This window comes from Ovis canadensis, chromosome 7, assembly GCF_042477335.2.
Source record: "Ovis canadensis isolate MfBH-ARS-UI-01 breed Bighorn chromosome 7, ARS-UI_OviCan_v2, whole genome shotgun sequence".
NCBI lineage: Eukaryota > Metazoa > Chordata > Mammalia > Artiodactyla > Bovidae > Ovis > Ovis canadensis.
In genome coordinates this window covers 80,847,757-80,875,675 of record NC_091251.1, presented here as the reverse complement: position 1 = coordinate 80,875,675, position 27,919 = coordinate 80,847,757, and the positions used below count along the sequence as shown (strand labels likewise).

Below are 27,919 nucleotides of genomic sequence, written 5' to 3'. Positions count from 1 at the left end.
ACCGTTTTAGTATATTTTATTGATATAAATACAACTAATATCATAAGCATCAGCTACCATTCTACCATTACACAAGAGAAACCAGTCAAAATGATTAAATATTAATGTGACATATAATTACAGAAATGCTTTCACTTCTACTAGTGTCATCTCTAACAGCATTCTATACACTTTGTACAATTTGCTTCTAATTGATGAGATATTTGAAAAGAAGCAAAGTTGAATTTTAATCAAACTTTCATTTTTCAGTGGAAAATGCTCTCTTCATCAGAGGAGGCTGATTCTTCCCAACATCAAACATCATTTCTAAAGGTGGATTATTAAGAGAACACCAATCAGGTATACGGCCTGTCTGGTTATAATAATCCTTAGAGACTGAACGGCTCCCAAGTATGTCTTGAAGTGCTCCAAAAATAGCTCCTGTGTGGTAAAAAAAAAAAAAAAAAAAATTTATAGCTGATATGAAAACTTTTACTGAAGATTTTATGTACACATATATCCACTTCATTATATGACAAGAGAGAATGGGTAAAATTCAGTAAAGCATATTCAGAGTCTTCAGATTAATTCCAGTTAAGCTGTTCTATATCCTATATTTTGAAAAACAGGGTAAGCCATAACTCTTGTATTGAAAATAACTTAAATGGCCTAAACTAGATTATAGTGAAAATGACTGTGTTACTATGTTTAAATGCAGGTAGAGTACGGTGGAAATACTTTCAACTCTGTACACAAAATAAATAATAATCTTAGTTTTCTTAGCCAAAACTGTATGTGGGATGACTTTAATGGAGAGAAGTTCATTTAAAAAAAATCAAAGTGCAAATGCCCAGAGAAAATAGATACGTAATTCTGAAAATAATGTAAGGAAAAGTAAACGGTCAAAGAAAATTGATTAATTAATTGTTCTATTAACTAAATAGGCAATTTCTAATAATGAATCCTCTATAACCATTAGTAATGTCATTCAGGAACCATTTACTGTATAATCATTATTTTAAAAAATGAAGTTCTCGGGAATTCCCTGGTGGTCTAGTGGTTAGGACAGTTCAATTCCTGGTCAGACAAGTAAGATTCTACAAGCTGCAAGGTAAGGCCAGAACAAACAAAATTAAAAAAAAAAAATTCTTACCTCCCAGCCATGCTACACAATTAGCCTTTGCAGGTGGAGTATGAATTCGGAATGTCTTGGTAGCAAGCGTTTTTTTATATTTTGGTTTTTCTACCAAATACCTTATTTCTGCAAGTAGTCTGTGAAGGAAACCTGGCAACATAGATGTGCCACCTATGACTACCAAATTCTCTGCTAGCTGCTTCCTGGTGTCTATTGGGCACTGTTAACAGAAAGAAAAAAAAAAAAGAATTAACTTTAACCATATAAATAATGCCTGATTGAATTTAAGAAAATATACAGATTATTAGGTGATCATTTGTATCACAAAAAAGGGTCACAGCAAGGTTTCTTTAACAAGGGATTTTTTTTCCTGTAACAAATATACCACCATGATAATATTACCATGTACTTAAATAAATCCTTTAAGATTTAAAAGCTAATAGTGCAGAATTTTAAATTCCAGAGGGCATATAGTAGTAATATGGGAGTATTCTCATTTTCAGGGTAGAATGTCTGAGTTGAGCACAGAACATAATAAGAAATAACTTTTTGTGGAAACCTAATTTTTCAAAGGTACTATTTCCATGAGTCAGCTGTCAAGAGGTAAGATAACATTCTTGGAAAAACCGTTTCCACAACAGTTCTCTCTAAGCATCAGCAATGTTAAAATCCTTCACTGATGTTATGATTTTCAAAAAAGTCCCTAGGCAGAGTGGGAGAAGTAGATAATATCTCCCAAAGTATTTTACAGGAGTTCTATGGCTCCACAGTCATTACATAAAAGAGACATAAATACCCTGTGGAATGAAAAACTTAATACTACACAAACGTGCATGTGAAGAAACTACTAAGTACAAAATAAAAATTTGGTATTGTTACCATGGAAAAGAATGCATGATACATCTATAGCACAAACTACCCTGGGTTTGAAATGCTGTCGGTACCATATCTCAGTCTAAAGTAAAACTCAGTAAAACTTCACATAAAAGATAAAAATGTAACCAATGGCTAAAATTAAAAATACAGATTTTTAAAAATTCTTTATAAAGGACTGTAATCATAAAAAGAAACCATTTACAAAATAAAAATACCTGCATAAGGGAATCCAATATTAAAGTGGCAACTGATTTCTCTTCATTATCTTGCTCAAAAAGGATCTCCACAACAGAATCTCTAATGAATTAAGAACAGTGTTTTGTTGGCATCACATAACACAACACAATACAACAGATCTACAGACACATTCTTAAGTGCCAGCACTATGTGAATGTAGAGTAACAATTAGAACACAAGGTGCCTGCATTTGTCAATGAGAAGAACAACAGTACCTGCCTCACAGGTGTTGCAATAAAGATGCAATGACTTAGTAGAACAGCTCCTGGTACATACAAGGAATGCCCTAAGTACTAGCTGTAACTATCACTATGTATAGATTTTGGGGGCTTCCCTAGGGGCTCAAAAAGTAGAGTCTGCCTGCAATGCAGGAGACCCCAGTTCAATCCCTGGGTTCAGAACAGCCCCTGGACAAGGGAATGGCAATCTATGCCAGTATTCTTGCCTGGAGAATTCCAAGGACACAGGAGCCTGGAAGGCTATATAGTCCACGGGATAGCAAAGAATGGAACATGACTGAGCAACTGACACACACATGTATAGATTTACATATATTTTGTCCACCTTAAACCTAATAACAAAAAGGAGTGAAAGTCTGTAAAAGTTAATGGAATTCAACAAATATATCAATAGTGATATAACAGATTTAAAAACAAACCTTACCCCACCCAGCCAAAAGTATTTCTTTGTTGGTAAAAACAATACGTGGCAAAGATGGCTACTTGCCTAATAAAATACTTATTTTCCTGTTCATTCTCAAATTAAAAGAACTCTGTTTTTGGTAGCACAAGGAAAATCTCTGTTGTGATGTAATATTTCTCTACCTTGATTGTGGTGGTGATGAATGCAGAAACCTACACATGATAAAATCACAGAACAATATATACACATTGTACCAATGCTACTTTACTGGTTTTAATATTGTACTATAGTTTATATAAGATGTATCCATTGGGAGAAACTTTTGAGGAGTTACATAGGACATATCTATATTACCTTTGCAACTTCCTATGAATCTATAATTAGTTGAAAATTTAAAAAAAGATAAAACTACATTTTAAGCTGGATACAAAGCCCCTCCCCAGTTGAAATACTATATTTAACAGCCTCTCTTGCAGCAGAATGTAGCTAAGCACCAGACAATGAGATGGAGGCAAAAGTGGTACTTGGGACTGGTAGAAAGTCTCCTTTACAAGGAGAGAAAACACTTTTCTCTTTCCCTTCCTAGGACTGCATGCTTGAAAAACATATGTAGTGGCTAACTCCAGCAACCACCTTGGAACCCAAGAACAAGGGCTATGCCCCCAAAGATGATAGGTGGAAGGAAACTTGGGTCCCTGATGGCAATTTTTATACCATCCTTGGACTATCTACCTCTTAACTTCTTTTAAGTGAAAGACAAATTCTATCATGTTGAAGCCAGTATTTTCAGGTTTGTGTATCTGGTAATCAAACTGAACCCTAATCAATGCAATACAATACTATATATATAAATATACATATAATGTTAAAATAAAATTTGGACCACACTATACGTACTACTTTAAAGCTTTTTTGAATCTTTTTCGAAACATAAAATTCTCTTCCTGATATTAACATACTTGCTAACTGTCTATCTCATGAGCATAGATATCCTCTATCCCATGAAAGGATACTGAGGCCTAAGTATGCTGAACACTCATTCACTCATAGTTAGCCACCTGCCTCTAGGCCTGCACACTTTTGCTTCTACCAGCTGAGCTGATACTTACAAAGCATCAGTTTTCTTTTTCCAAATCTTTGTCAGTTAATGTGATATTGAAAAAACATAATTTTACAAGTAGTACTTTAGAAATGAGGGCTTCCCAAGTGCCTCAGTGGTAAAGAAATAAGATGCCAATGCAGAGACACAAGTTCTCTCCCTGGGTCAGGAAGATCCCCTGGAGAAGGAAATGACAACCCACTCCAGTATTCTTGCCTGGGAAATTCCACAGACAGAGGAGCCTCGTGGGCTATAGTCCACGGGCTCACAAAAAGTTGGACACAACTGGGTGACTGAGCATGCACACACTTAAGCAATGAAATAGTAGGGTAGAAAATAAACACTTATTTTCTTCATTTTTTATTCTGGGCTCCAGTAAACAATCAGGAGAAATTTTAAAACAGTACATTAGTGAAAACAATTTAAATAAGAGGTAAAATGATAAAAAGTTACTACCAAAGAGTATTACATTCTCACATTTTTGTTTCCCCAATCTACTATATTTAACATCTGTATGTCTATGTTTATCCTTTTAGTATCTCAAACTCTATGCTAACTATCTAAAAATCTTAACAGGATCATTCATATTTATATAATTCTTTTCTGTGCATCTTCTGATCTAATATTTTACAGATGAAACTTTTATAATACAAATTTCATATAGCTTGGGTATAAACAAAAATTACATTGTTACCAGTATAATTATGTAAGTCCTTGGCAACTTACACTGCATTATCATAGTAATAAAAAGGTGAATTACTAACTGGTCCTAAAGATTTAGTACCTTTGGAAGAATGCGTTCTTTCTAACTAGACAGTATTTTAAAACAGGAATCAGCAAACTATGACCTGCCAGTCAAATCCAGTCACTCTTAGTCAGTCAGTCTGTTCAGCCGCTCAGTCGTGTCCGACTCTTTGCAACCCCATGAATCGCAGCACGCCAGGCCTCCCTGTCCATCACCAACTCCTGGAATTTATCCAAACTCATGTCCATCAAGTCAGTGATGCCATCCTACCATCTCATCCTCTGTCATCCCCTTCTCCTGCCCCCAATCCCTCCCAGCATCAGGGTCTTTTCCAATGAGTCAACTCTTCACATGAGGTGGCCAAAGTATTGGAGTTTCAGCTTCAGCATCAGTCTTTCCAATGAACACCCAGGACTGATCTCCTTTCGGATGGACTGGCTGGACCTCCTTGCAGTCCAAGGGACTCTCAAGAGTCTTCTCCAACACCACAGTTCAAAAGCATCAATTCTTCGGCACTCAGCTTTCTTCACAGCCCAACTCTCACATCCACACGTGACCACTGGAAAAACCATAGCCTTGACCAGACGGACCTTTGTTGGCAAAGTAATGTCTCTGCTTTTGAATATGCTATCTAGGTTGGTCATAACTTTTCTTCCAAGGAGTAAGCGTCTTTTAATTTCATGGCCGCAATCACCATCTTCAGTGATTTTGGAGCCCCCAAAAATAAAGTCTGCCACCGTTTCCACTGTTTCCCCATCTATTTGCCATGAAGTGATGGGACCAGATGCCATGATCTTAGTTTTCTGAATGTTGAGCTTTAAGCCAACTTTTTCACTCTCCTCAAGACGGTCTTTAGTTCTTCTTCCCTTTCAGCCATAAGGGTGGTGTCATCTGCATATCTGAGGTTATTGATGTTTCTCCCAGCAATCTTAATTCCGGATTGTGCTTCCTCCAGCCCGGCGTTTCTCATGATGTACTCTGCATATAAGTTAAATAAGCAGGGTGACAATATACAGCCTTGACGTACTCCTTTCCCGATTTGGAACCAGTCTATTGTTCCGTGTCCAGTTCTAACTGTTGCTTCCTGACCTGCATACAGGTTTCTCAAGAGGCAGGTCAGGTGGTCTGGTATTCCCATCTCTTTCAGAATTTTCCACAGTTGATTGTGATCCACACAGTCAAAGGCTTTGGCCTAGTCAATAAAGCAGAAATAGATGTTTTTCTGGAACTCTCTTGCTTTTTCCATGATCCAGCGGATGTTGGCAATGTGATCTCTGGTTCCTCTGCCTTTTCTAAAACCAGTCACTGTATGTTTTTGTAAATAAAGTTTTACTGGAATCCAAGTCATGCTCACTCATTTACATACTCCCTAGATCTCCTGGAGGAGGAAATGGCAACCCACTCCAGTATTCTTGCCTGGAAAGTCATTAGGAGGAGCCAAGTGGGCTACAGTCCATAGGGTCGCACAGAATCAGATGTGATTGAAAACACACACGTGCACACACACACACACACACGGCTGATTTTGCACTTCAACTGTAGAGCAAAGTAGTTGCAAAAGAGACCATATGGCCCACAAAGCCTAAGGTATTTAGCATTTGGTCCTTTATAGAAAAAGTCTGAGGGCTTTCCTGGTGGCTCAGTGGTAAAGAACCTGCCTGCCAATGTAGGAGACACCGGTTTGATCCCTGGTCCAGGAAGATCCCATATGCTGCAGAGCAACTAAGCCGATGCACTGCAACTACTGAGACTGTGCACTAGAGCCTGGGAGCCACAATGCCAAGCCTATGTATCACAACTGCTGATGTCTATGCGCCCTAGAACTTGTGCTCTGCAACAAGAGAAGCTACCACAATGAGTCCCCTATAACTAGAGAGTAGCCCTCACGGACTGCAACTAGAGAAAAGCCCGCACAGCAACAAAGCTCAGCACAGTCAGAAACAAACGAAAATTTTTTTTTAAGTTTGATGAATCCTGTTTTAAAGCTTCATACTTTATTCTCCAACTCAAAAAATGGCTAATTCTGAATTACTCTGAAGAACAGGAAAAAAAAATTTTTTTAAGTTTTAAAAAGTTGAATAATAAAAATAATGATAAAGTGTGTTAGTCACTCAGTCATGTCCGACTCTTTTGTGACCCCACTGATTGTAGCTGGCCAGGCTTCTCTGTCCATGGGATTTTCCAGGCAAGAATAATGGAGTGAGTCGCCATTTCTTTCTTTCTCCAGGGGAGAAATTCTACAGGAATTGAACCTGGGTCTTCTGTATTGCAGGCAGATGCTTTACCATCTGAACTACCAGGAAAGCCCCAGTGATGAATGATGAAGCTTAATGAAAAACACATAATTAGTAAATTAATAATACTAAAGGCTTCAAAAACATTAATGCCAAAAACTTATTTTAGTTCATTATTTTGCTTGTAAAAATTAAAGTCTAACCTGATTGATCCAAGTACATGTAAAATCTTCTCTCCATCTAATGGGTAGTCAACATTTGGGGGTGGTGAGGGACGCTGAAATATAAATATCACCAGCGTAAGTATACAAAGTACAACCTGCTAAAAGAATATACATTTCTTTTTCAGCTTACCTCAGTATTCCCATCAATATTAAATTTTGCTGCCTGGATGTTTAGTCCACGCTTCAGATCACTAACAAAGCAAGTGCGCACTTAAAAGAAAAGGAGACATCATTATGGTTTGTGATTGAGTCAATGTCCCAGTTAAAACAATTCAAGTAAACATGTTAATCATCTGTTCTTTCCAATTTTATAAACTAACTCTGTCTTTAGTTAGCTTACAATTTATTCACATCTAAAAAGCTTTTCATTCACCACAGAATCATAAGACATGTTCCATGTTCTTGCCACAAAGCCACATTAAAAAAAAACTTGGTTGGTCAGAATACAAAGCTAAATTTTGGCCTTAGCTGCAGTAACACTCTTTAGTTTATGGTTTTTTCTCCCTCTTTGCACACTACATCCCCTTCTTTTTTTCACTTTGAACATTTATTCTTTTAATTATTATTTCTGCTTCAAAGTACCTTTTATAATAAGTGCCTTCAAATTCTTTTCATAAGTAGGTAAGAAATAAAAAATTTTTTCAGGAAGGGACAAAACTGACATCGAGAGCAAGAAAACTAATGATTTGGTTACTTACTTACAAAACATGTTGACATAATGTTATATTATACAAAATTCTTCACATTTACTGATTCAAAATATACTTGTGAAGAATCTAAAATATGTCGAGGACCTACTGCATAGCACAAGGAACTATATTCAATATCTTGTAATAATGGAAAAGATTCTGAAAAAGAAGATGTGTAAGTGGGGACTGTCCTGGCAATCCAGTGGTTAAAACTCTGTGTTCCCAGTGCAGGAGGCACAGGTTTGATCTCTGGTCAGGGAACTAAGATCCCACATACCTCATGGTGTGGCAAAAAAAAAAAAAAAAAGAAAAGAGAAAGGATATATATAACCGAACCAGTCTGCTGTTCCCTGAGATACTGTAAGTCAACTATAATTAAAAAAAAAAAAAAGGAATTTACAGTATGCTAATATGTTAGATAGTTAGCTAGTGCTCAAGTTACGACTTTAAGTCTTCATTAACTATTTAAGAAATGTAAATACTCAGATTCTCAACATCTTACATACTTAGCACATGAAGGTGTTCTAATTTAAGGAAACTAAATTCACTGAATTAATAATCTGAGAACAGATAAATTACACTTAAGGATTTTAAAATAATTGAAAAAAACTTAGGTATTACATAAGTAACATAATGTTTGTGAGAGTAATTATACATACTGCATATTTGTTTTTAATATAAATGGGTTCCTACTACACATTTTTTCCAGCAACATGCTTTTTCCCTTCATATATTATTGACACCCTTCCAAATCAATACATCTATCCCGTCCTTTTTAGAAGTTATATGGGTCCCACCTGGGGTACCCAATAAATAAATAAAAAGCCATATGGTAATCCTTATGATGAAGGTATCAAATTTCATTCCACATTCCCTCTTGCATAGGGTGCATATTTTTCAATTTTTATAAATATGCCAGAGTGCCTTCCAAAAAGGTTAGTTTTCAATTCTTACTAATAGCAATATATTAATTTTCCCATAATCTCACAAACACTAAATGTCTTGTCTTTCAAACTTTTGCGATCTGATGTTTGCCTGGCTAATGGAAACTTGTTTTCACAAGTTGGAAGCTATATGGAAAGAAATATTCCAAGAAGTTATCAACTGTTACATTATGGAGAATAGGACTGGAAGAATGGAAGAGAAACTATTCATTTCATTTGAGATATTTCCTCTATTATTTGAGCTTCTGCAAAAAGAATGAACAAATGACTGAAGTTTTATAATAACTAAAGAGGTTTTAGATAATTATGCCACGTAAGTAAGCAATGTAATGAAGAACAAGATCCATTTTGCAGCCTTAGCTCTCACCTTACCCACTGTGTGACAATGAACAAATCATTCACTATCTCAGGGACCCAGCTGTATCAGAATATCTCCAGGCCCATTTAATTTTAAAATTCATTATTGTCTAATTCTCAATTAAACATTCTAGAGTATTAATTTTACATGACAGTAATGAAGAACATTATAGTTTAACTGATTTCCTTTCAGTGAATCAAGATACCAGAAAACTCAATTTAAACATTATCATAAAAATATACTCTAGCAAAGGAGGAATACTAATAACATATCTTATTAAAGTGAATCTAATATATTTACCCAACTGTAGAATTTCTGAAGTCAGTAAAATGATTTTTTTAACATTATAAAATGCATTTAAAATACTAAAGAATAAAAAAAAATGCTAAACAACATAAAATCAGTAGTTTCCATAAGCAGTATAATTGTTAATTCATACTGTGAAAACTACTAATTCACTAGTAACTCTGTATCTCTATCACTGAGAAGTTTCTTTAATAGTACATTAAAAGTAATGACAGAAGGGAATTCTCACGAAGTCCAGGGCTTAGAACTCTGCACTCTCACTGCTGAGAGCCTGGGTTCAACCCCTGGTCAGGGAACTAAGATCCCACAAGCTGGTGGTGTGGCCAAATTAAAAAAATAATAATAATGTCAAAAGCTTCCACAAATTTGAAGAAAAACCAAAATTTTATATACATTATTCCACAGGATATATGTTAAGTAGTTTTAGGTTACTGCATTATAAATTTAATACATTTTGTATCTGTATAAATACTTAGAAACATGCCCTCCAAATGAATACTTAATGATGAAAGGAAAAAAAATAGGAACTTAGTTTACCTTTAATGTCCTCCAAGATACCTTCTGGAATTGAACCTAAAACAGAAATTTTATTTACAACTATAGAACTTTAATAAGCAGAAACAGTCTATTAAATTGCACTCACATTTCCATCTTCCATTTCAGCAAACTATTAAAAAGTACTATAATTTTTTTTAAAAGACAAATAGAAAAATCAGGTTTACTTTTAGGGAAGAAACGTCAGCATTCAAAGTCAAGCCAAAGCGCAGAAGTTGAAGCCAGATGTACACAAAGTACTAAAGAATGTGACTAATACTCATAAATTTGATTTTTTTAAAAAAAAAAGACCTTAAAAATATAGCAGAATAAATGGCACTGGATAGGAACTGACCAAGGAAATCTTTTCTACCATAGAAAGATTTGCTGGTTTTCTTGTGTTAAAATACTTACAAGAAATAGGCTTAAAAGTGAGCTACCTACTTTTCTTTTACAAAAAGGGAAGTTTCAAGTTTGCTTATCTTTCCTATGATAATGAATGACTGTCAGTGAGTGACATACTAACTAAATACATATTTGTAAAAAGAATCATGCATAGACAATTTTCTTTAAGGTAAACATGACATTTTAAAAAATGAGTGAGAAGGTACCTATTATATAGATTTCTTTGAAATTTTAGAAAGATTTTAAAAGATAATATTTGGATATGTTAATTATTTATGTCAAGAAAGACAGAAATTTATAGCTATAAAAGGAATCATGATTTAGTAAGGGTAATCATGCACTTCTTCCATCTGGAGCTACATATCTTGTCAGTTACTGAAACTGAAAGAATTAAAATTAAAAACCACATCTTTAAGATGCTAAGCCATAATCTTTAAAAATTAATAAACTATTTAATCACACCTTTTTTGAGAGAGAGCAAAAAAATTTACTATTAGTAAATATGACTTTGGAATTATTATTTTACCTTTATTATATGGTCCTTCCCAAATTCTTTTGTTTTGTAATACAGTAATAATGATATACATAAACTTTATAAATTAGTATAAATGTAAGTATGTATTGCAGGTACATATTCAAAATTTTTTACTGGTGAGGCCAGTGTGTGATCAAAAAGTTTGAAGACTCCTAAAGTTAAATGTTAAAATTTATCCCATGGAGAATATAAAGATTTCCAAATCAATTTAAACCTGGCTATATATAGATGAGAGAAATGTAACTAGATTATAAAGAATGTACAAATTTAAGAATAAGTGCTAAAAACTGTAACATTTTACATGTGCTAAACTCTCTCTAGGAATATTCAAATGAATTCCAACATGTGCCAAAGACATTTGGTAATGTGAGAAAGTTTTCTCTAGGCAACATGGAAGGCAAGCTTGAAAATAAAAGGCTTATTTTAGTTAGGAGTAGATGCTGGCTTTTGGAAGGAGCTTCTCAATCATAGCGGTTTAATCACAGCCATTTAGACACTGCAAATGAGGCATTCATTGGCTCTGGCTTTGAAAAGTCATATTTAAATTTCAGCTAATTTAGAATAATAAGTATAATATTTTACATATAATTTACTTTTCAACTACACTTTTCAAATCAATGTATTTAGTCTTTGTAAGTTTTAAGTTAGTATATTTATTCTTTTTTGAACAAGGTTCTAAATACTAAATAAAGAGGTCACTTAAGGATACCCAAGTATATGTAGGTCTTAGATCTAATCTTTGCCAAAACCATGACAAGAGATATTTAAATATATTTGCATTTCTGATCCTAAGTGGAAAGTAAAAGTGTTAGTCACATGTTTTTGTCTCTCTGCTATCCTGCGGCCTGTAACCCGCCAGGCTCCTCTGTCCATGATTCTCCAGGTTAGAATACTGGAGTGAATAGCCACTCCCTTCTCCAGGGGAGCTTTCTGACTCAGAACAAAACCTGAATCTTCTACACTGCAGGCAGATTTTTTACTGTCTGAGCCATCAGGGGAGTCTCCCTTCTAAGTGAATCCTTTAGCAAACAGTGATATGATTTAATTCCTCAACTACTGGGACTATATGGCTAACTATGACAGAGTCAAGATTTTGGGGCATATGAGAAGGAAAGATTAGAATCAGACTTTAAGATAGTTGGTTAAGAAAAGGGTGTCCAACCTAGATGTCCATCAACAGATGAATGGATAAAGAACTTGTGGTACATATATACAATGGAATATTGCTCAGCCATCGAAAAGAACGAATTTGAGTCAGTTCTAGAGAGCTAGATGAACCTAGAGCCTGTTACACAAAGTGAAGTAAGTCAAAAGGAGAAAAATACCACGAATTGACGTGTATATGTATGGAATCTAGAAAAATGGTGCTAATGAACTTATTTGCCTGGCAGCAACGGAGAGGCAGACAGAGAACAGACTTGTAGATACAGCAGTGGAAGGAGTTCAGTTCAGTCACTCAGTCGTGTCCAACTCTTTGCGACCCCATGAATCGCAGCACACCAGGCATCCCTGTCCATCACCAACTCCCAGAGTTTATTCAAACTCACGTCCATAGAGTCAGTGATGCCATCCAGCCATCTCATCCTCTCTCGTCCCCTTCTCCTTCTGCCCCCAATCCCTCCCAGCATCAGGGTCTTTTCCAATGAGTCAACTCTTCGCATGAGGTGGCCAAAATACTGGAATTTCAGCTTCAACATCAGTCCTTCCAAAGAACACCCAGGACTGATCTCCTTTCGGATGGACTGGTTGGCTCTCCTTGCAGTCCAAGGGACTCTCAGGAGTCTTCTCCAACACCACAGTTCAAAAGCATCAATTCTTCGGCACTCAGCTTTCTTCATGGTCCAACTCTCACATCCATACATGACCACTGGAAATACCATAGCCTTGACTAGACAAACCTTGTTGGCAAAGTAATGTCTCTGCTTTTGAATATGCTATCTAGGTTGGTCATAACTTTTCTTCCAAGGAGTAAGGGTCTTTTAATTTCAAGGGTGGGACAAACAGAGAAGTAGCATTAATACATATACATCACTAAATGTAAAACAGACAGCCAGTGGGAATTTGCTGTATGACACAGGGAGCTCAAACCCGGTGCTCTGTGACAACCTAGAGGGGTGGGATGGGATAGGGGTAGTAGAGAGGTTCAACAGAGAGGGGAAATATGTATATTTATGGCTGATTCATATTGATGTATGGCAGAAACCAACACAGCACTGTAAAGCAATTATCCTCCAATTAAAGGTTAAAGAAAAGGAAAAAAAGTGTCTAAGAACACACAGTTCAGAATTTTAAGGAAACGTTAAAGTCAATTTTAATGAAGACTTTTATTAAAAATATCTTGGGGGACTTCCCTGGTATCCAGTGGTTAAGATTCTGTGCTTTCACTGCAGGGGGATGGGTTCATGTCCTTGGTTGGGGAACTAAGACCCCGCATGCCGTGAACCAAAAAGAAAAAATCTTGGGATGCTACACTAAACTACACCAAAAAGGTAACAAAGTTTATCTGGAATGGACAAACAATAATCTGATCTACAGAATAAAGAATGCTATTATCTTAACTATCTAAAGAACAACAGGAAACAATATATGTAAGGATAAAAGTCCTCTAACAACCTGCCCTTCTCTTTCCAGGCACTTGAAAATAAACAAGACAGGGATTCTCAAAGTCTATTGATAGAAAAAGTTAAAATGCACTATAATTAACACTGCTGAGGGTGTAACAGAGAAGGGAGTAATTTATTCTGCTTAGGGAAATAAGGAAGGCTTCACAATTCAAATGACTTTTCTGTCAAGGAGAGAGATCAAAAACTCAAATAGGTAAAGAAAAACATTCCAGGTAAAGAAACAGTATAAATGAAGGCATGGCGTTATGGAAGAACAATGGTGCCAGGACTATAGCCTGGAAGAGGTATGAAGTTTACTGCAGCTGAAATAAGGTGCAAAGGGTTGAGTTTACTAGTTAAAGCTAAAGCTCAGTTAAAGTTAAAAGGTAGAATAAAGCTGGATTGTAAAGAAACATGTGTATCGAACTGATCATTTGGATTTTAACCTGTGGAGACCAGCAAAAATTCTCAAGCAAAAGAACAATGTAATCAAATTAATTCTGTGAAAGTTATTCCTGGCAAGAGTATGAAATAGACTAAATGGGTCCAAAGAGTAGGCTCCAAGAAAGAAGCCATGAGGACCTAGTTTACAATGTCTTTGTTTTCAAATGTTCTGTGTTATGGAGGACAGAAAAAAAAGAGACAAAAAAACGATTTCTGAGGGAGAACTGAAAGGACTGATACACTAGTTTTCTAAAATGTGAGCTCAGGAAGAAATAATCTAACAATGATTTGTTGGAATGAATTTAGGGGAAGAGATAATGTGTTTACTTTTAGAAGCCTTAAGTTAGAGGTGCCTAAAGGCATATGTAGTTTCTATCTAAAATGAGCTGAAAATATGAAGTTTAGAAGAAGGGTCACGCTCAGTGATACAGTTAAGAATCAACAGCATACAGATGTAGCTGAAGTTATGGGAACACACAAGATCACATTTAAAAAGCCAGTAGGAGAAAAAATAAGGAACAAAAAATGGATCCCTAGAAGAACATCAGCAGGGAAAGAAAGCAGGAAACTAAGAATAGTTGGAGAAATGAAAGAAAACCACAAAGGAAGAAAAGTCCTGAAAGCTAAGGGAAGACATAGTATCAGGAATATATGACAATCCAGATACCAACTAGTACATATAGCAAGGATAAACAACAAGGTCCTACTGTATAGTACAGGAAACTATATTCAATATCTTGTGATAAACCACAGTGAAGAATAATATGAAAAAAGATAAATATATATATGTATAACTGAGTCACTTTGCTACACAGCAGAAATTAATGTAACATTGTAAATCAACTATACTTAGATAAAATTTATTTTAAAAAAGAGAGTATATGATAATCCATGATGTCAAAAGTTCTGGAAAGAATGATTAAAATTTAATTACTAGATCTGGTGATTAATAACAGCTCAATAATGACCTTATAATTGGAGGCAGGACATCAGAGTGATGTGAGAAAATGAGAATAAGTATGCAATGTGGGGGGGAAAAATGAGTTGAATGTAAACCTTAAATAGATTAAAATGACTTTACCCATCACAGAGGGAAGGCTCTGTTCTTTAGCAGCACCTGTGTCAACAGTACATTGTTCCAACAGTTGAGTTTCCAACTCCCTGAAGAAGAAAAAAAATTTACTGTAATTAAAATATTGCAATTGATATCCTTTTCCTATTTAATACTTTTACTTCATAACATGATGCTTTAAATAACAGTGGTTTTACCCTTAAAAGACGAACATACTCAAGGTTAATAAAGTGAAGTCGCTCAGTCGTGTCCAACCCTTTGTGACCCCATGGACTGCAGCCTACCAGGCTCTTCTGTCCATGGGGTTTTCCAGGCAAGAGTACTGGAGTGGGGTGCCATTTCCTTCTCCAGGGGATCTTCCTGACCCAGGGATTGAACCCAGGTCTCCCACATTGTAGGCAGACGCTTTACCGTCTGAGCCACCAGGGAAGTAAACAATGGAATAATAACAATCAATGTCCACATTGCAAGTCTTCTATGGATCACTGTCAAAAAAGCAGCATCTTTTTTTTGTTGTTGTTATCTTTCGCTTGTTTTTTATTTCTTTAGCATCTGATTTTTTGGTACAGGTGAAGCAATGTCCTAAATGCCAAGAAACTTACTTGTGAAGAGCTTTTCCTCCTAAGGGGAGTGCTCCCCAACAATTCAGTACTGGGATCCCTTCATATATCTGTAAGGTAGTCAAGGATACTACTATTTGAGGAGGTGAAAATGTGTTTCCCTCACCTCTGCACTGTTATTGTACATCAGCCTGGCTGGCTAAATTCTTTAAGGAGTTACAGAAAAATCAGTCTTTTCTTCTTCTCCAAAGAAAATAGCTAAATATATACATACAAATACACGGTAAACAACACACACAGAGAACTCATCTGTTAGAGCTTGGGTGTCCAATAAAGTAGCCACTGTCCACATGTGGCTGGTCTGAACTAAGATACACTATAAGAATAAATACCACAACAAATTTAGAAAACTGAGTAATTAAAAAAAACCTGTAAAATATCCCACTATAATTTATTATGTTAATTATATATTTAAATAATATTTTAAATATATTGGACTAAATACACTACAATTTCATCTCCTTCATTTGTATTTGTAAAAGTTGTAGCTCTTAGAAAAATTTTAAATTACACGTCTCACACTGTATTTCTATTAGAGCTGAGAGAACAGTGAACGATACTGTACTATGGATTTGCTACCTTATTTTACATGTTGTTTTTCCTGATGTTTCATAAAGTACATTATTTATGAAAAGCAAAATGTCTATGGGTTAGGAACACTGGCTTTGAAAACTAACGTGGGTTTGTATCTTGGCTATACACTTCTATTAACTTGGGTCAGCCACCTATCTCAACTTTCAGCTTCTCCTTTATATAATAATACTTTTTGTTATGAGACTTACACACAAAATACTATTTTAAAAAGCTATTGCCTAATTCAGTTCCTGAGCAGCTGATGATCCTTGATCTCCTTCCCATGATTATTTCTTATAACAAACACACATACAGATCTCAAAATTCCAAGAGTTTTGCACTTACGTACTTCAAATTCCTTTTCAAATGTAGCAAATATCTACTCTAACGTTTATAAGAAATATTTATACCTATACTCTACTTAAATTCATTTAATGACTGGGAATGGACCAGTTTATAGTCAGTAATTTCATTTTGTAACAGCTGAAATTACTAGGGAGTTCTTCCCTATGGCAAATGATACAAAAACCATAGCACTTACTGTGCAAGTTATGTGCCAGGTTCTACACCAAATACTTTACACATATTATCTCACTCTAGTCACACAATACCCCTATGAGGTGCAGTTATTATAATTCCCATTTCACAGATGAGGAAACCTGGGCCAAGGGGAGATTAAGCTACTTGCCCAATATCATACAACTAGAAAGCTTAGCTGAGACTTAAACTTATGTATTTGATTCCAAACCCCAAACTCATAAACCCTATGCCATACTGTCCCCATGATAGCCTCAGGAAATTGAGAGAAAAAAAGGAATTTACTTTTCGACAGTGAGCCCTTCAGTTATTTGAAGGCAGATCTCATGTTGTCATTAGGTTTTAATTTTTCTTGATTTAACTTTCTCATTTGTTTCCAATTACTCTTCATATGACTTATCTTAAAACTTGACTATCCTATCCAACTTCTTTGATCCTAGGCTGATCTCTGGAGTATATACTGGGATCAAACCATAATGACAATTTCTACAGAAAGTACATTTAAATCTCAAAATCCTGTTAATTTTTTCCACATATATCATATTTGTACATGATAATCCAAAATAGCTTGATGCAACAAAAACAATTTGTAATAAGCCTAACTAATTATTTCAAACTAGAGTAAAAACTGCAAAATTAGCTGGTTTACAAAAAAGATACAGGTAACACCAGGCTCTCCCTATATCCACAATCGAGGACCATGGCAGAGTTTATCCCAAGTGTAAGAAGAGCCATTAGATGACTTGGAGCAAGCAAGACAGATGGAACCTAGAAAACAACAAAACCAGAATGAAAATCAGTAGTTGAAGGTGTTTCCTTTACATTTCAAATATATTTGAAAAAATTCATAATTATGATTCTTATTCAACCATTTTATAGCACCTAATAAAGAATTAACTGATCTACTTGAATTCACACATAATCAAACTATACTGTAATACACAAAAACGTTCTATAAGTTGTTTCATTTTGAAATGACAATTATAAAGCATTTCTATTAACTCAGTTCTCTTTTGGAAGAAAAACTGAAAACAATAAAGGGATGGTCCAGAAACATACATTCAAAGAAAATGCTAAATTAAAAAAAAAAGAGAGAGATGTTTTTATCATCTTTTTTTTTTTTTTTTTGCTCAGCCTGTGCACACGGGTTATGTGAATGGGTTGTGTGAAGCATTAATTGATTTAATTTTAGTAATTTTTTTTCTTGATTTCTTTTTTTTTTAATTTATTTATTTTAGTTGGAGGCTAATTATTTTAAAATATTGTAGTGGTTTTTGCCATACATTGACATAAATCAGCCATGGGTGTACATGTGTTCCCCATCCTATTTCTTTGTTTCTATCTACACCAGATAAGAACACTAACATAAACACAACTCAAATAAAGATAAAGACATCTCTTTGTTTTTTAAATTTAGCATTTTCTTTGAATGTATGTTTCTGGACCATCCCTTTATCGTTTTCAGTGTTTCTTCCAAAAGAGAAAGAACTGAGTTAATAGAAATGCTTTATAATTGTCATTTCAAAATGAAACAACTTATAGAACTTAAAGAATGTTTTTGTGTATTACAGTATAGTTTGATAGTGTGTGAATTCAAGTAAATCAGTTAATTCTTTATTTACTGCTATAAAATGGTTGAAATAGAAACAGAGAAAAAGAATTCTTGACTGTCCTTACTCACAAAGTTTATAATATGAATTATATTTTTTAAATGTTATAATACAGTAGTTAAGAACAAAAGTGAAGAACTACAAAAATCCTTAGTTCTAAGTGACGCTTTTCAGTGAAAATCCTGCCAAATCTAACATCCTAAATATCAGATAAATATTCAATCAAAATACGAAGTCCATTATAACCAAATGGCAAACAAAATAATGGATATATTTCCCTTACCTAAGTACAGCAGGTATTCTGGTAATATACTAGATAAGAACACTAACATAAACAAAACTCAAACGCTAAGTTCCAGTAAAAATACAGAAAATCATCTATTTTATTTAGATAAGAGCTGAAGTAACTTCTTACCATGTTTTGCATTCTCTCTGCTGCAAACCAAATTCCTGATTTAGTGACATCAGTTAAGTATAGGAGGGTATGTAACCTGTTTCTCTGTATCTGTCCTACTAAATTATAACTTAGAAAAATTAATTGCCCTTATCTCATAAATAAATTGTAACTTTTGATATATTTTGTGTTCAGTAGAATGTATGAAAATTAAATTTATATGTGCTCAACTTCTTATATATTGTACACATTTTATACACTCTTGCTAAAAAACTTTAAATTTCCAAGGCAGAGATTTTTAAAATGTTGAACAATAAAGATTTTGGCCTACTATGAAATGTAATCATCTTATGTCATAATTTCAGTTTTTAAAATAATCTTACTTAACTCATATAAAATGATAGTTATGAATAATATCACTAGTTTCAAGATCTAAGAGCCATTCCTGGCATTGTCCGCTTACTCTATGGGAGACATTATTTGAATACTTCATTTACTAGGAATTTAAAGCCTACGAAATGAAAATGAAAGAGCTGGAAAATTTAGAACAGTCAGCATACCTAAACAATAAAAACTAGAGAGACCTGGAAGAAAAACATCATAAACTTCACCAAAGAAGTTTTTATTTCAGGAGAAAAAAAAACAAACCCAAAACTTAAAACCTGTAGTAAAATAAGTAAGAGAAAGAGCAATAAATAGGAATCTTCAATTATCCAATTATCTACGTATTAGATAAAATGCTAATTATGCATGAAATAACCATACAAAGAAAACAGATGGTCAGTTTCTTTTGTCATCCAATTCCTCTTTTCAACGAAGCAAATAAAATGAGGACCTTTTAGTTTAAGCTTTGAGTACCTACTAAAGACAACATAAAAAACAGGTACCTCAAAATACTTGAAAAGAACACGAGTGAGTGTCTCTCTGAAGTGGGAAGGACATAATACAGACTCGATAACCACAACTCTGCGGTCTCTGGGATTCACCAATAGATGCCTGAAAAGTGATAGTTTTTAACAGTTTAAAAGTTTGTATTTTTTCACATAATGCAACTTGTTAAAGAAACTGTACCAACTTCACTTAAGAAGCTTTATAAAAGACATCTTCATTTTATGATCCACGAAAGACAACATTTATTGCTGAATATTTTAATGTTATAAAATTTTTTATTCAATTTTTAAAGGTTCTTTTCCATTTACAGTTATTACAAAATATTGGCTATATTCCCTATGTTGTACAGTATAGCCTTGAGCCTCATACACCCAAAAGTTTGTGCCTCCAACTCCCCTACCCCTATGTTGCCCCACTGATACCTTTAGTTTGTTCTCTGTGTCTGTGAGTCTACTTCTTTTTTGTTATATTCACTAGTTTGTTGTATTTTTTAGATTCCACAACGAAGTGATAACATACAACATTTGTCTTTCTGTCTGACTTACTTCACTTTGCATGTGTTAGTCCCTCAGTCATGTCCAACTCTATGTGACCCCATGCACCGTAGGCCCCCAGGCTCCTCGGTCCATGGAATTCTCCAGGCAAGAATACTGGAGTGGGCAGCCATTCCCTTCTCCAGGGGATCTTCTTGACCCAAGGATTAAACCCAGGTTTCCTGCATTGCAGGCAGATTCTTTACTGTCTGAGCCACCAGGGAAGCCCTCACTTGGCATTATGCCGTTTCAAATCCATCCATATTGCTACAAATAGTAAAATTTCATTCTTTTTTTATGGCTGAGAAGTATTCCATTGTATATATGCCATAGAAAGACAACATTTTTGATCTCTTATTATATGTCATGCACTGTGTCAGGAAATTTACACCTATTAATTCATTTATATCAGAAAACAAAAACTACAGCCTATTATGAATACTAACTTGAGTAATTAAAAGGATGTTTTGTCTTTTTAAGCTACAAAAGTAGTATATACTCACAAGACTCCAAATATTATAGAAGTTTATAACTTGGAAAGTACAAAAATACCTTATACCTCTTCTAACCAGAAACTATTACTAACAGCACTTTGTGTATTTTCATTACTGTGTGTTGTTGTCGTTTAGTTGCTAAGTCGTGTCCGACCCTGGCAACTCCATGGTCTGTAGTCCTCCAGGATCTCCTATCCATGGGATTTCCAAGGCAAGAGTACTGGAGTGGGTTGCCATTTCCTTCTCCATCATTACTGTGTATGTATATGTATATATTTTAACAGAAATATTCATCCCATAGATGCTGTTCTACAAGATTTTAATTAACAATATCTAAGATCATTATGTATCAGTACATATGGATATAAAACTTTTTTGACAATACAGTGTTTCACGATATGGATCTATTAATACAGTAATTAAATTATCCAATCCCCTTTACTAATGGACATAGTAAATGTCCTTATGCTTGCCACTTTTTTAGTCTTCAAACATGCTTTTAAAAAGACTGAAAATGAAAAAGTTGAAATAGCAATTGGAAATTAACCTCTTCTTTTACATTAGAAGTAATATGACTAAATATCACTATTATGGGCATTAGGAAAAGCTGGGGGGTAGGGGGCAAGGAAAACACAATTACATTTTACCTGAAATACAGTATATGGATGAATTCCTTTAGGTAGGAATATAGTTCTTCTGTATTGATGTTATATTGTACAACTTTGATAGGCTATAAAAAATTAAAATGATTAATTTACATTAATAAAATAATCTCAAATTAAACATGCTTATTTATTTTACAAATGGATTTTCTGGTAATAAATCAAAAGCAATCTGTATTTAGACTAGATGCAAATATTAAAAATAGATTAATCACTTAAATTAGAAATCTTTAAGAAATGGCATGTCCAAGATGACAAAACATTTTGGTTTATAGAATAAGTCTGTATACACAGTGAGTAAAGACCAGTGCTCATTACATTTTTCATCTGACATTATTTTGCCATCATCAGTAAAAAGCACCATCAACTAAAAAGCATCAAAGGCTTCATCAAATACTCCAGACTTGGTTCAGTTCCTGTTGTTTAGTCCCAAAACACTGACACTTGTCCTTTTGTAGTATCACTCCACTTGATATATTCTCTTTTAGTTGACACAGGGACAGTCCCAAAGTAAATCAGCTCATAAATATGTGTGGAAAAATAAAAACATGCACCATTAGCACTAAAGCAAACACTACCAAACCAGGGTGGTGCTGCTGCTGCTGCTAAGTCGCCACTAATACATCACAAGGGCTCCATTCACTGCATCCTGCTCCAACTTGTGTGTTTATAAAAACAAATATGCTCATATTTGTTAAATAAGGGAATAATGTCTATCTAATAAGGAAGGTTGTACAGTTCATATTAGGCAAGAGGAGCTGAAATGATAATAGCAGAGTTATAACCTTCATCAAGGTAAAGGAAGTCATCAACTCAGTGGTCACAGAAATGGGCATTCTTTCAGATTTAGTTTTAAAAAGTTTAAATGATCCAGTATGTCGGGGGCTACCATACCAGAGTGAATCCTTTCGAGACCTTTTATTGGGCTGCATTTCTTCCTGGTTCCACCTTAACAATAGCTCAAGAGGCTCAGAGCTCACTTCTGTATCTTCATTGTCTCAGCACCCATCAATCAACAGTTTCAACTATTTTATTTTATTTTAAATATCTCTAAGAGAGCCTTCAGCTCAGTTGTATCTTAAAGTTATTCCAATTTTTTCCTGAGGTATTAATTTTTGTTTTTGCTAGGGCTCGGATTACAAAGTTACATGGGTTTTAAATTATCTGCTCCAACCCTATTTTCCCCCCAAACCTGTCTGTTTGCAATCAAGAAGAGGTTTTTCAGGAATGCAAATATTGAGTTATAGTAGGAATATTTGTATTTTATTTTAACAAGCAAATTTTATGGCATGCAAAATTATTCTTTCTATTGTTCTACAATTCCTAATCTGCAAAATTAACTTTGGCAAGAAAGTTTCTTTTAAAAAATGTGTTTTTCACAGGTTCTTTGAATTACAGATAAATGAGAATCTGGCTCATATTTTTGAACAGGGTAAGAATAAAATGAATTCTATAATTACATTACAAGGCTCATGCAATTATTTTACTAAGTTTAAAAACTTTCTCTTAATGTTATAAATTACATTTATATCCAAGTTGTATAGAAAAAGCAAATCTATAGAGACAGAAACAACATCCATGGTGGGATACGAACGACGATCAACTATAAACAGGCATTAGAAATCTTATTAGAATGATAAAAATGTTCTAAAACTGAACTGTGGTGATGGCTGCATAACTTGACATATTCTAAAAATCACTGAACTGTGTGCTTAAAGTAGGCAAATTTTATGATATGCAAAATTAAACCTAAATAATCAAAAAAGTTTTCTTGGGTTATACTCTAAGCTATACATTTAGCACTGTTTTAATCAATCTTATTTAAAGTCACATTTAAAAATATTTTACAGTACGGCATTTATTTTGCTAATTTGTTTTTTTTAAAAAATACCTTAGGCATGCCAGCTTTTTTTATCACACTGGGAATTATACATCTTGGACCAGTTTCTCCAGCAAATCCACATCTGCAAATAAAATAGAAAATTGATACATTCAACTATTATAACATTCTTTCTATGTATTTGTCACAGAAACAAGATTTTCTGTATTTTTTTCAAAGCAGTGGTCACAAAAACATCTAGAAACATCTATTCCAAGGGGAAAAAAAACTAAGGAAAAATTAATATCACCTATTGTCGTGTCCTACTCTTTGCAACTCCATGGACGTCCATGGAATTCTCTAAGCCAGAATACTGGAGTGGATAGCTTTTCTCTTCTCCAGGGGACTTTCCCAACTCAGGGACTGAACCCAGGTCTCCCGTATTACAGGTGGATTCTTTACCAGTTGAGCCACATGGGAAGACCTAGAATACCCACCCAGGAATCAAACTGGGGCCTCTTGCATTGCAGGGAGATTCTTTACCAATTGAGCTACCAGGGAAGCCTATTCATTAAGTAAACTAAAGGTAAAAAAAAATAAAATCACTTTGAATTAGTACTAGTGAAATAAACCAGCGTATTATTTTATGGTAGCATTAACTTTTCAGTTTTCAATTTTATTTGAATTTTAGGTAATACATCTCTACACCCATGAGTCTGTACTCCAGTTTCTGATTTCATTCCTATAGTTCATGTTACTCATAATTCCATCAATCTAATATTATTTAGTTTCCATAGTGAAGTTTCCTTTGGTCTATTTTTAAACCTATGCATACCTGACATAATTATAATCACACTGTTCATATAACATGAATTCATAAAATAAGCTTCTGCCCAAACTGTTTTCACCGCCATCATTTTTTAAATTGCATATAAGATTTCATCCTTTTTTTAAAAAAAATTTTCTTTTCTTGACTATTTAAGTATTTCCATTTCTGTTTCCCACAAGACAAAACTTTGCTAAAAATGCTGTTAAAAACGATTACCATGTAAGTTCAGTCTCAATATTATCTCTTTTTGTCCTGTCTGGTTTTCAGTACTCATCTCCTCATATTCCCAAATAGCTTTCTCCATCTTCTTTTAGCTACACCCCCAGGTTGACCTGGTTCAGTGTTCCTCAAACTCCAGGATGTAACCCACTGGCTGGATGCATAAATCCATCTCATCACCTTCCTGTTGTCTTTGTCAATAACCATTCTCCTATATAATAGCATTCCACTTCTCATTTCCTCAATATACCTAAAGTAATTATCTTTGGGTATCAGCCTCAAGGTACTTACTATGCTATTAAAACAAACCTTTAAAATAAATTTAACAATGCACTTGTGGGAAGATCTTGCATAGAACAGAATGAATATTATGAACCAAGAACTATGTTTAATCCAATTATGGAGCACCTGATGTCCAATTCTGTTTTTTTTGGCCATGCTTGGTAGCTTATGGGATCTTAGTTTCCCAACCAGAGATTCAACCCAGGCCCTTGGCAGTGAAAGCACCAAGAACTAACCACTGGACCGCCAGGGATTTTCCTCCAATTTCTTAGACAGGCTCTTCTGACCACTTGTTCAACAAATAGTTATTAAACACACACTGTATGTCAGGCATTATTCAGGGATATACAAAATTTTTTCAAATAGTTTCCATTATATATATGCAATTCTGGCTGTCACGTTCCTTTTTTCTTGAGCCCAGTGCAAGGGTTCTAAATCTGGAGTCCACAGACCACTGCGATGGTCCACCAAGCTCTGAAATTGTGTTCAAGTATTTTAAGGTTTGTGTATTTTTTGGCTTTCTTTCGGTCATCAATAGGATCTATGTCATCCAAAAGGTTGAGAATCACTAATCTAGTGTTTACAAGTTGCCTTTTAAAATATGATAAATTTCTTAATCTAAAAGCTGTGGGTATGGGTGGGGCAACAAAGGATCTCTAGTGTCTACAGGGTTTCGGATCGTTACGCATTCAGTCTTCCTAATTCGACGTCCCACTCTTGGGAAGCAAGATACATTTGAATATCCAGCACCAATAGCATCTCTGTTCAATAAATTTTTAATAATGAAGGCCGTCATCAAATATTACAGTGCGGCTCCCACCTAAGGAGATAAAACTAGGATAAGCAGGGCCTAGGTCATCGCTGTCATCCCCTGCATAGGTGACCCCAAAGGGTCCGTTCAGTTTGGGGGTGAAGACAGGGGCGGCAGTGAAGGCCATTCTCTCGAAGCCTCTTAGGCCTCTCTAGGAATCAGAACCAGCCCGCCCAACGGATCCCCGGGATTCGCATCGCCCACGGTGCAGGTAACAGAGGCCGTCATTTGCGGAGGTCCCGAGGCGAAGTGGAGGCCTAAACAGCCGCCCCCGAGACTGCGATGAGGACCGGGACTGGGCCTGGGGCTCGGCTACCCGACCTCCCTTCCCGGACGCAGTCACTCACTTGGTAAAAGCCTCTCCCAGATCTATCACGACCGCCGTTTTCTCCCCGCCGCTTCCCAGGCCCTCGTACAGCGGCATGGTAGCAAACAGACCGGTAAATACCCGGAGACCTACCGACCCCGGCGGCCGACAGATCTCGGCGCTCGGGGGGCGGGGCCGGGGGACGGCGGGCGTGCAGCGGCGCCGGCGGGGACCTCGCGTGGGCGCGGCGCCCGGGGCCCGGGCTGTCCCTGGCTGTGCCTCACTCTACGTCGGCCCTGAACCTTCGCAGGCGCCCGCGTCCTGGGCACTAGGAAGCTACGAGTGCACGCGGCCGCTGTTCTGGATACAGGTGGGGTAGGGGGTGGAAAACACCGAGGGCCGAGGCGATCAGGCGCGCCGGGCGCCCCTAGCTGGGGCGGAGCCAAGCCCGGGTCCTTCCCTCCGGACCGCCCCTTGGGGTAAGGGTCTTAGGAGCGATTTTGTGGCTTGAGTGTTAGAACGTATCCATTGCCGAGCTTTCTTAGGGAAGACACGACCCCAAAAGTTTTGATTCGTGCCTTCTTGGGACGAAATTGCTGTGCCAGGTGTTTTGCCTATCACTTATTCTTCGCAAGAAACACAGAAAGTTGGTTAATTCCTTGCCTGTTCGAACCGAATGTTCCCAGTGCCCCATCTAAAGCCAGGACTGGACCCGAAGACTTTCTGATTTCAAACCCTGTGCTACTTATCCCTTAGAGAAGAACAAGTAAAGACAAATTTTTATTTGGTAGTCATTCGGCTGAAAGGTCATTTTAATCTTAAAAAACAATAGCATCTACAATACTATCAAGGGGGTTTAATGGAAGGAACATTGAACCAAGGGTCCTGTTTAAAACTGAGAAAAGTTAGTGAACTATCTTTCTGTGCCCATTCATGCTAAGTAGCTTCAGTCGTGTTCCACTCTTTGCAGTATTATGAACTGTAGCCCCCTCTCAGGCTCCTCTGTCCATGGGATTCTCCAGGAAAGAATGCTGGAGTAGGTTGCCATTTCTTTCTCCAGGGGATCTTCCTGACCGAGGGATCAGACCCGGGTCTATTAGGTCTCCTGCATTGACCTGCGGATTCTTAACCACTGGCGCCACCTGGGAAGCCTCTGTGCCAGTATGAATACACAGTAGGAAGTATGATACGGACTTCTGATAACTTTGTCATGTCACTGCTCTGTTCTTTCTGCTGAAATTGCCCATGAAAACTGGAGTCAGTGGTGTAGGTTGCTGCCTTGTCTCTCTGACTATAGAAAGAGAAATGATCTGTTTTCTGTTTTTCCCCAGTGTGTCTTTCTTACTGTAGATGCCTGAGCCTCCCTACTGAGGGATACGTTCTTTCTATAAGAGTGAAGGCTACATACAGTGCATAAGCTTGTACAGTGTGACAGTAGAATTCACTAATCAGTGGTCTTCCTGAAAGTGAGTTGCTGGAGGTAACAGGATGTAGTTGGAGTTGTGATGAGGAAGGAAACTTCAAAAAGAGAAAGAATGAAGCATTTTGCTCACTAGAGTCAGAGTGTTTGAACAGGACTCCTCTTGGATTTTAAGTTCTGTTTCTGTCAAGAGTCTAATACTTTTCATCATCCATTTTCTTATCTTGTAAACTGTTCTGCCACTTCTCAAGGTGTTTGAGAAGATCTGCTGACATTGTGTTTTCCCTGACTGCTCATCAACTGTATTAGTTTTCTAGAGATGCCATTACAACATTTTCTAGGGATGCAAGTACAACACATTGTTTGGCTTGAAACAATAGAAGTGGGGACTTCCCTGGAAATCCAGTGGTTAGGATGCCACACTTCCACTGCAGAGGGCATAGGTTCTATCCCTGGTCAGGGAAGTAAGACCCCATATACCCTGTGGCACAACCAAGAGTAAAGGTTAAACCATACAGATGTATCCTCTTATAGTTGTAGAGGCTAGACGTTTGAGACTGAGGTGTCAGAAAGGTTGTGCTCTCTGTGAAGGCTCTCTAGCTTCTGGTGGGTGCTGGCAGCCCTTGGTCTCCCTTCGTTGGTAGATGCATCACTCCAATCTCTATCTCTGTTGTCACCTGATTTTCTTGTGTCTCTGTCTTCATGCAGCATTCTCTTCCCAGTGTTTTCACATTTTCCTTCTTGTCGTTCTCTGAGTCCAAATTTCCCTCTAGTCAGTTGGCTTAGGGCCCTGATCCTAAACCAGTATGATGTCATTTTAACTTGATTTTATCCACAGAAAGATTCTATTTCCAAAT

General features: G+C 36.1%; 1 protein-coding gene across 1 annotated transcript; it reads right to left on the bottom strand.

Annotated features, from left to right (window-relative positions):
* ACTR10 (actin related protein 10) lies at window positions 1–26,061 on the bottom strand. The gene is made up of 13 exons (XM_069596711.1): window positions 25,683–26,061; window positions 23,267–23,339; window positions 21,361–21,443; window positions 19,683–19,791; window positions 17,452–17,559; window positions 15,664–15,731; window positions 15,071–15,150; window positions 10,006–10,041; window positions 7,302–7,381; window positions 7,151–7,224; window positions 2,206–2,287; window positions 1,133–1,334; window positions 1–420 (listed from the first exon to the last, which is right to left on the bottom strand). Exons 1-13 carry the CDS (start codon window positions 25,757–25,759, stop codon window positions 239–241), a joined length of 1,254 nt encoding a protein of 417 aa, XP_069452812.1. The 5' UTR covers window positions 25,760–26,061; the 3' UTR covers window positions 1–238.
* Window positions 26,062–27,919: the final 1,858 nt, after the last annotated feature.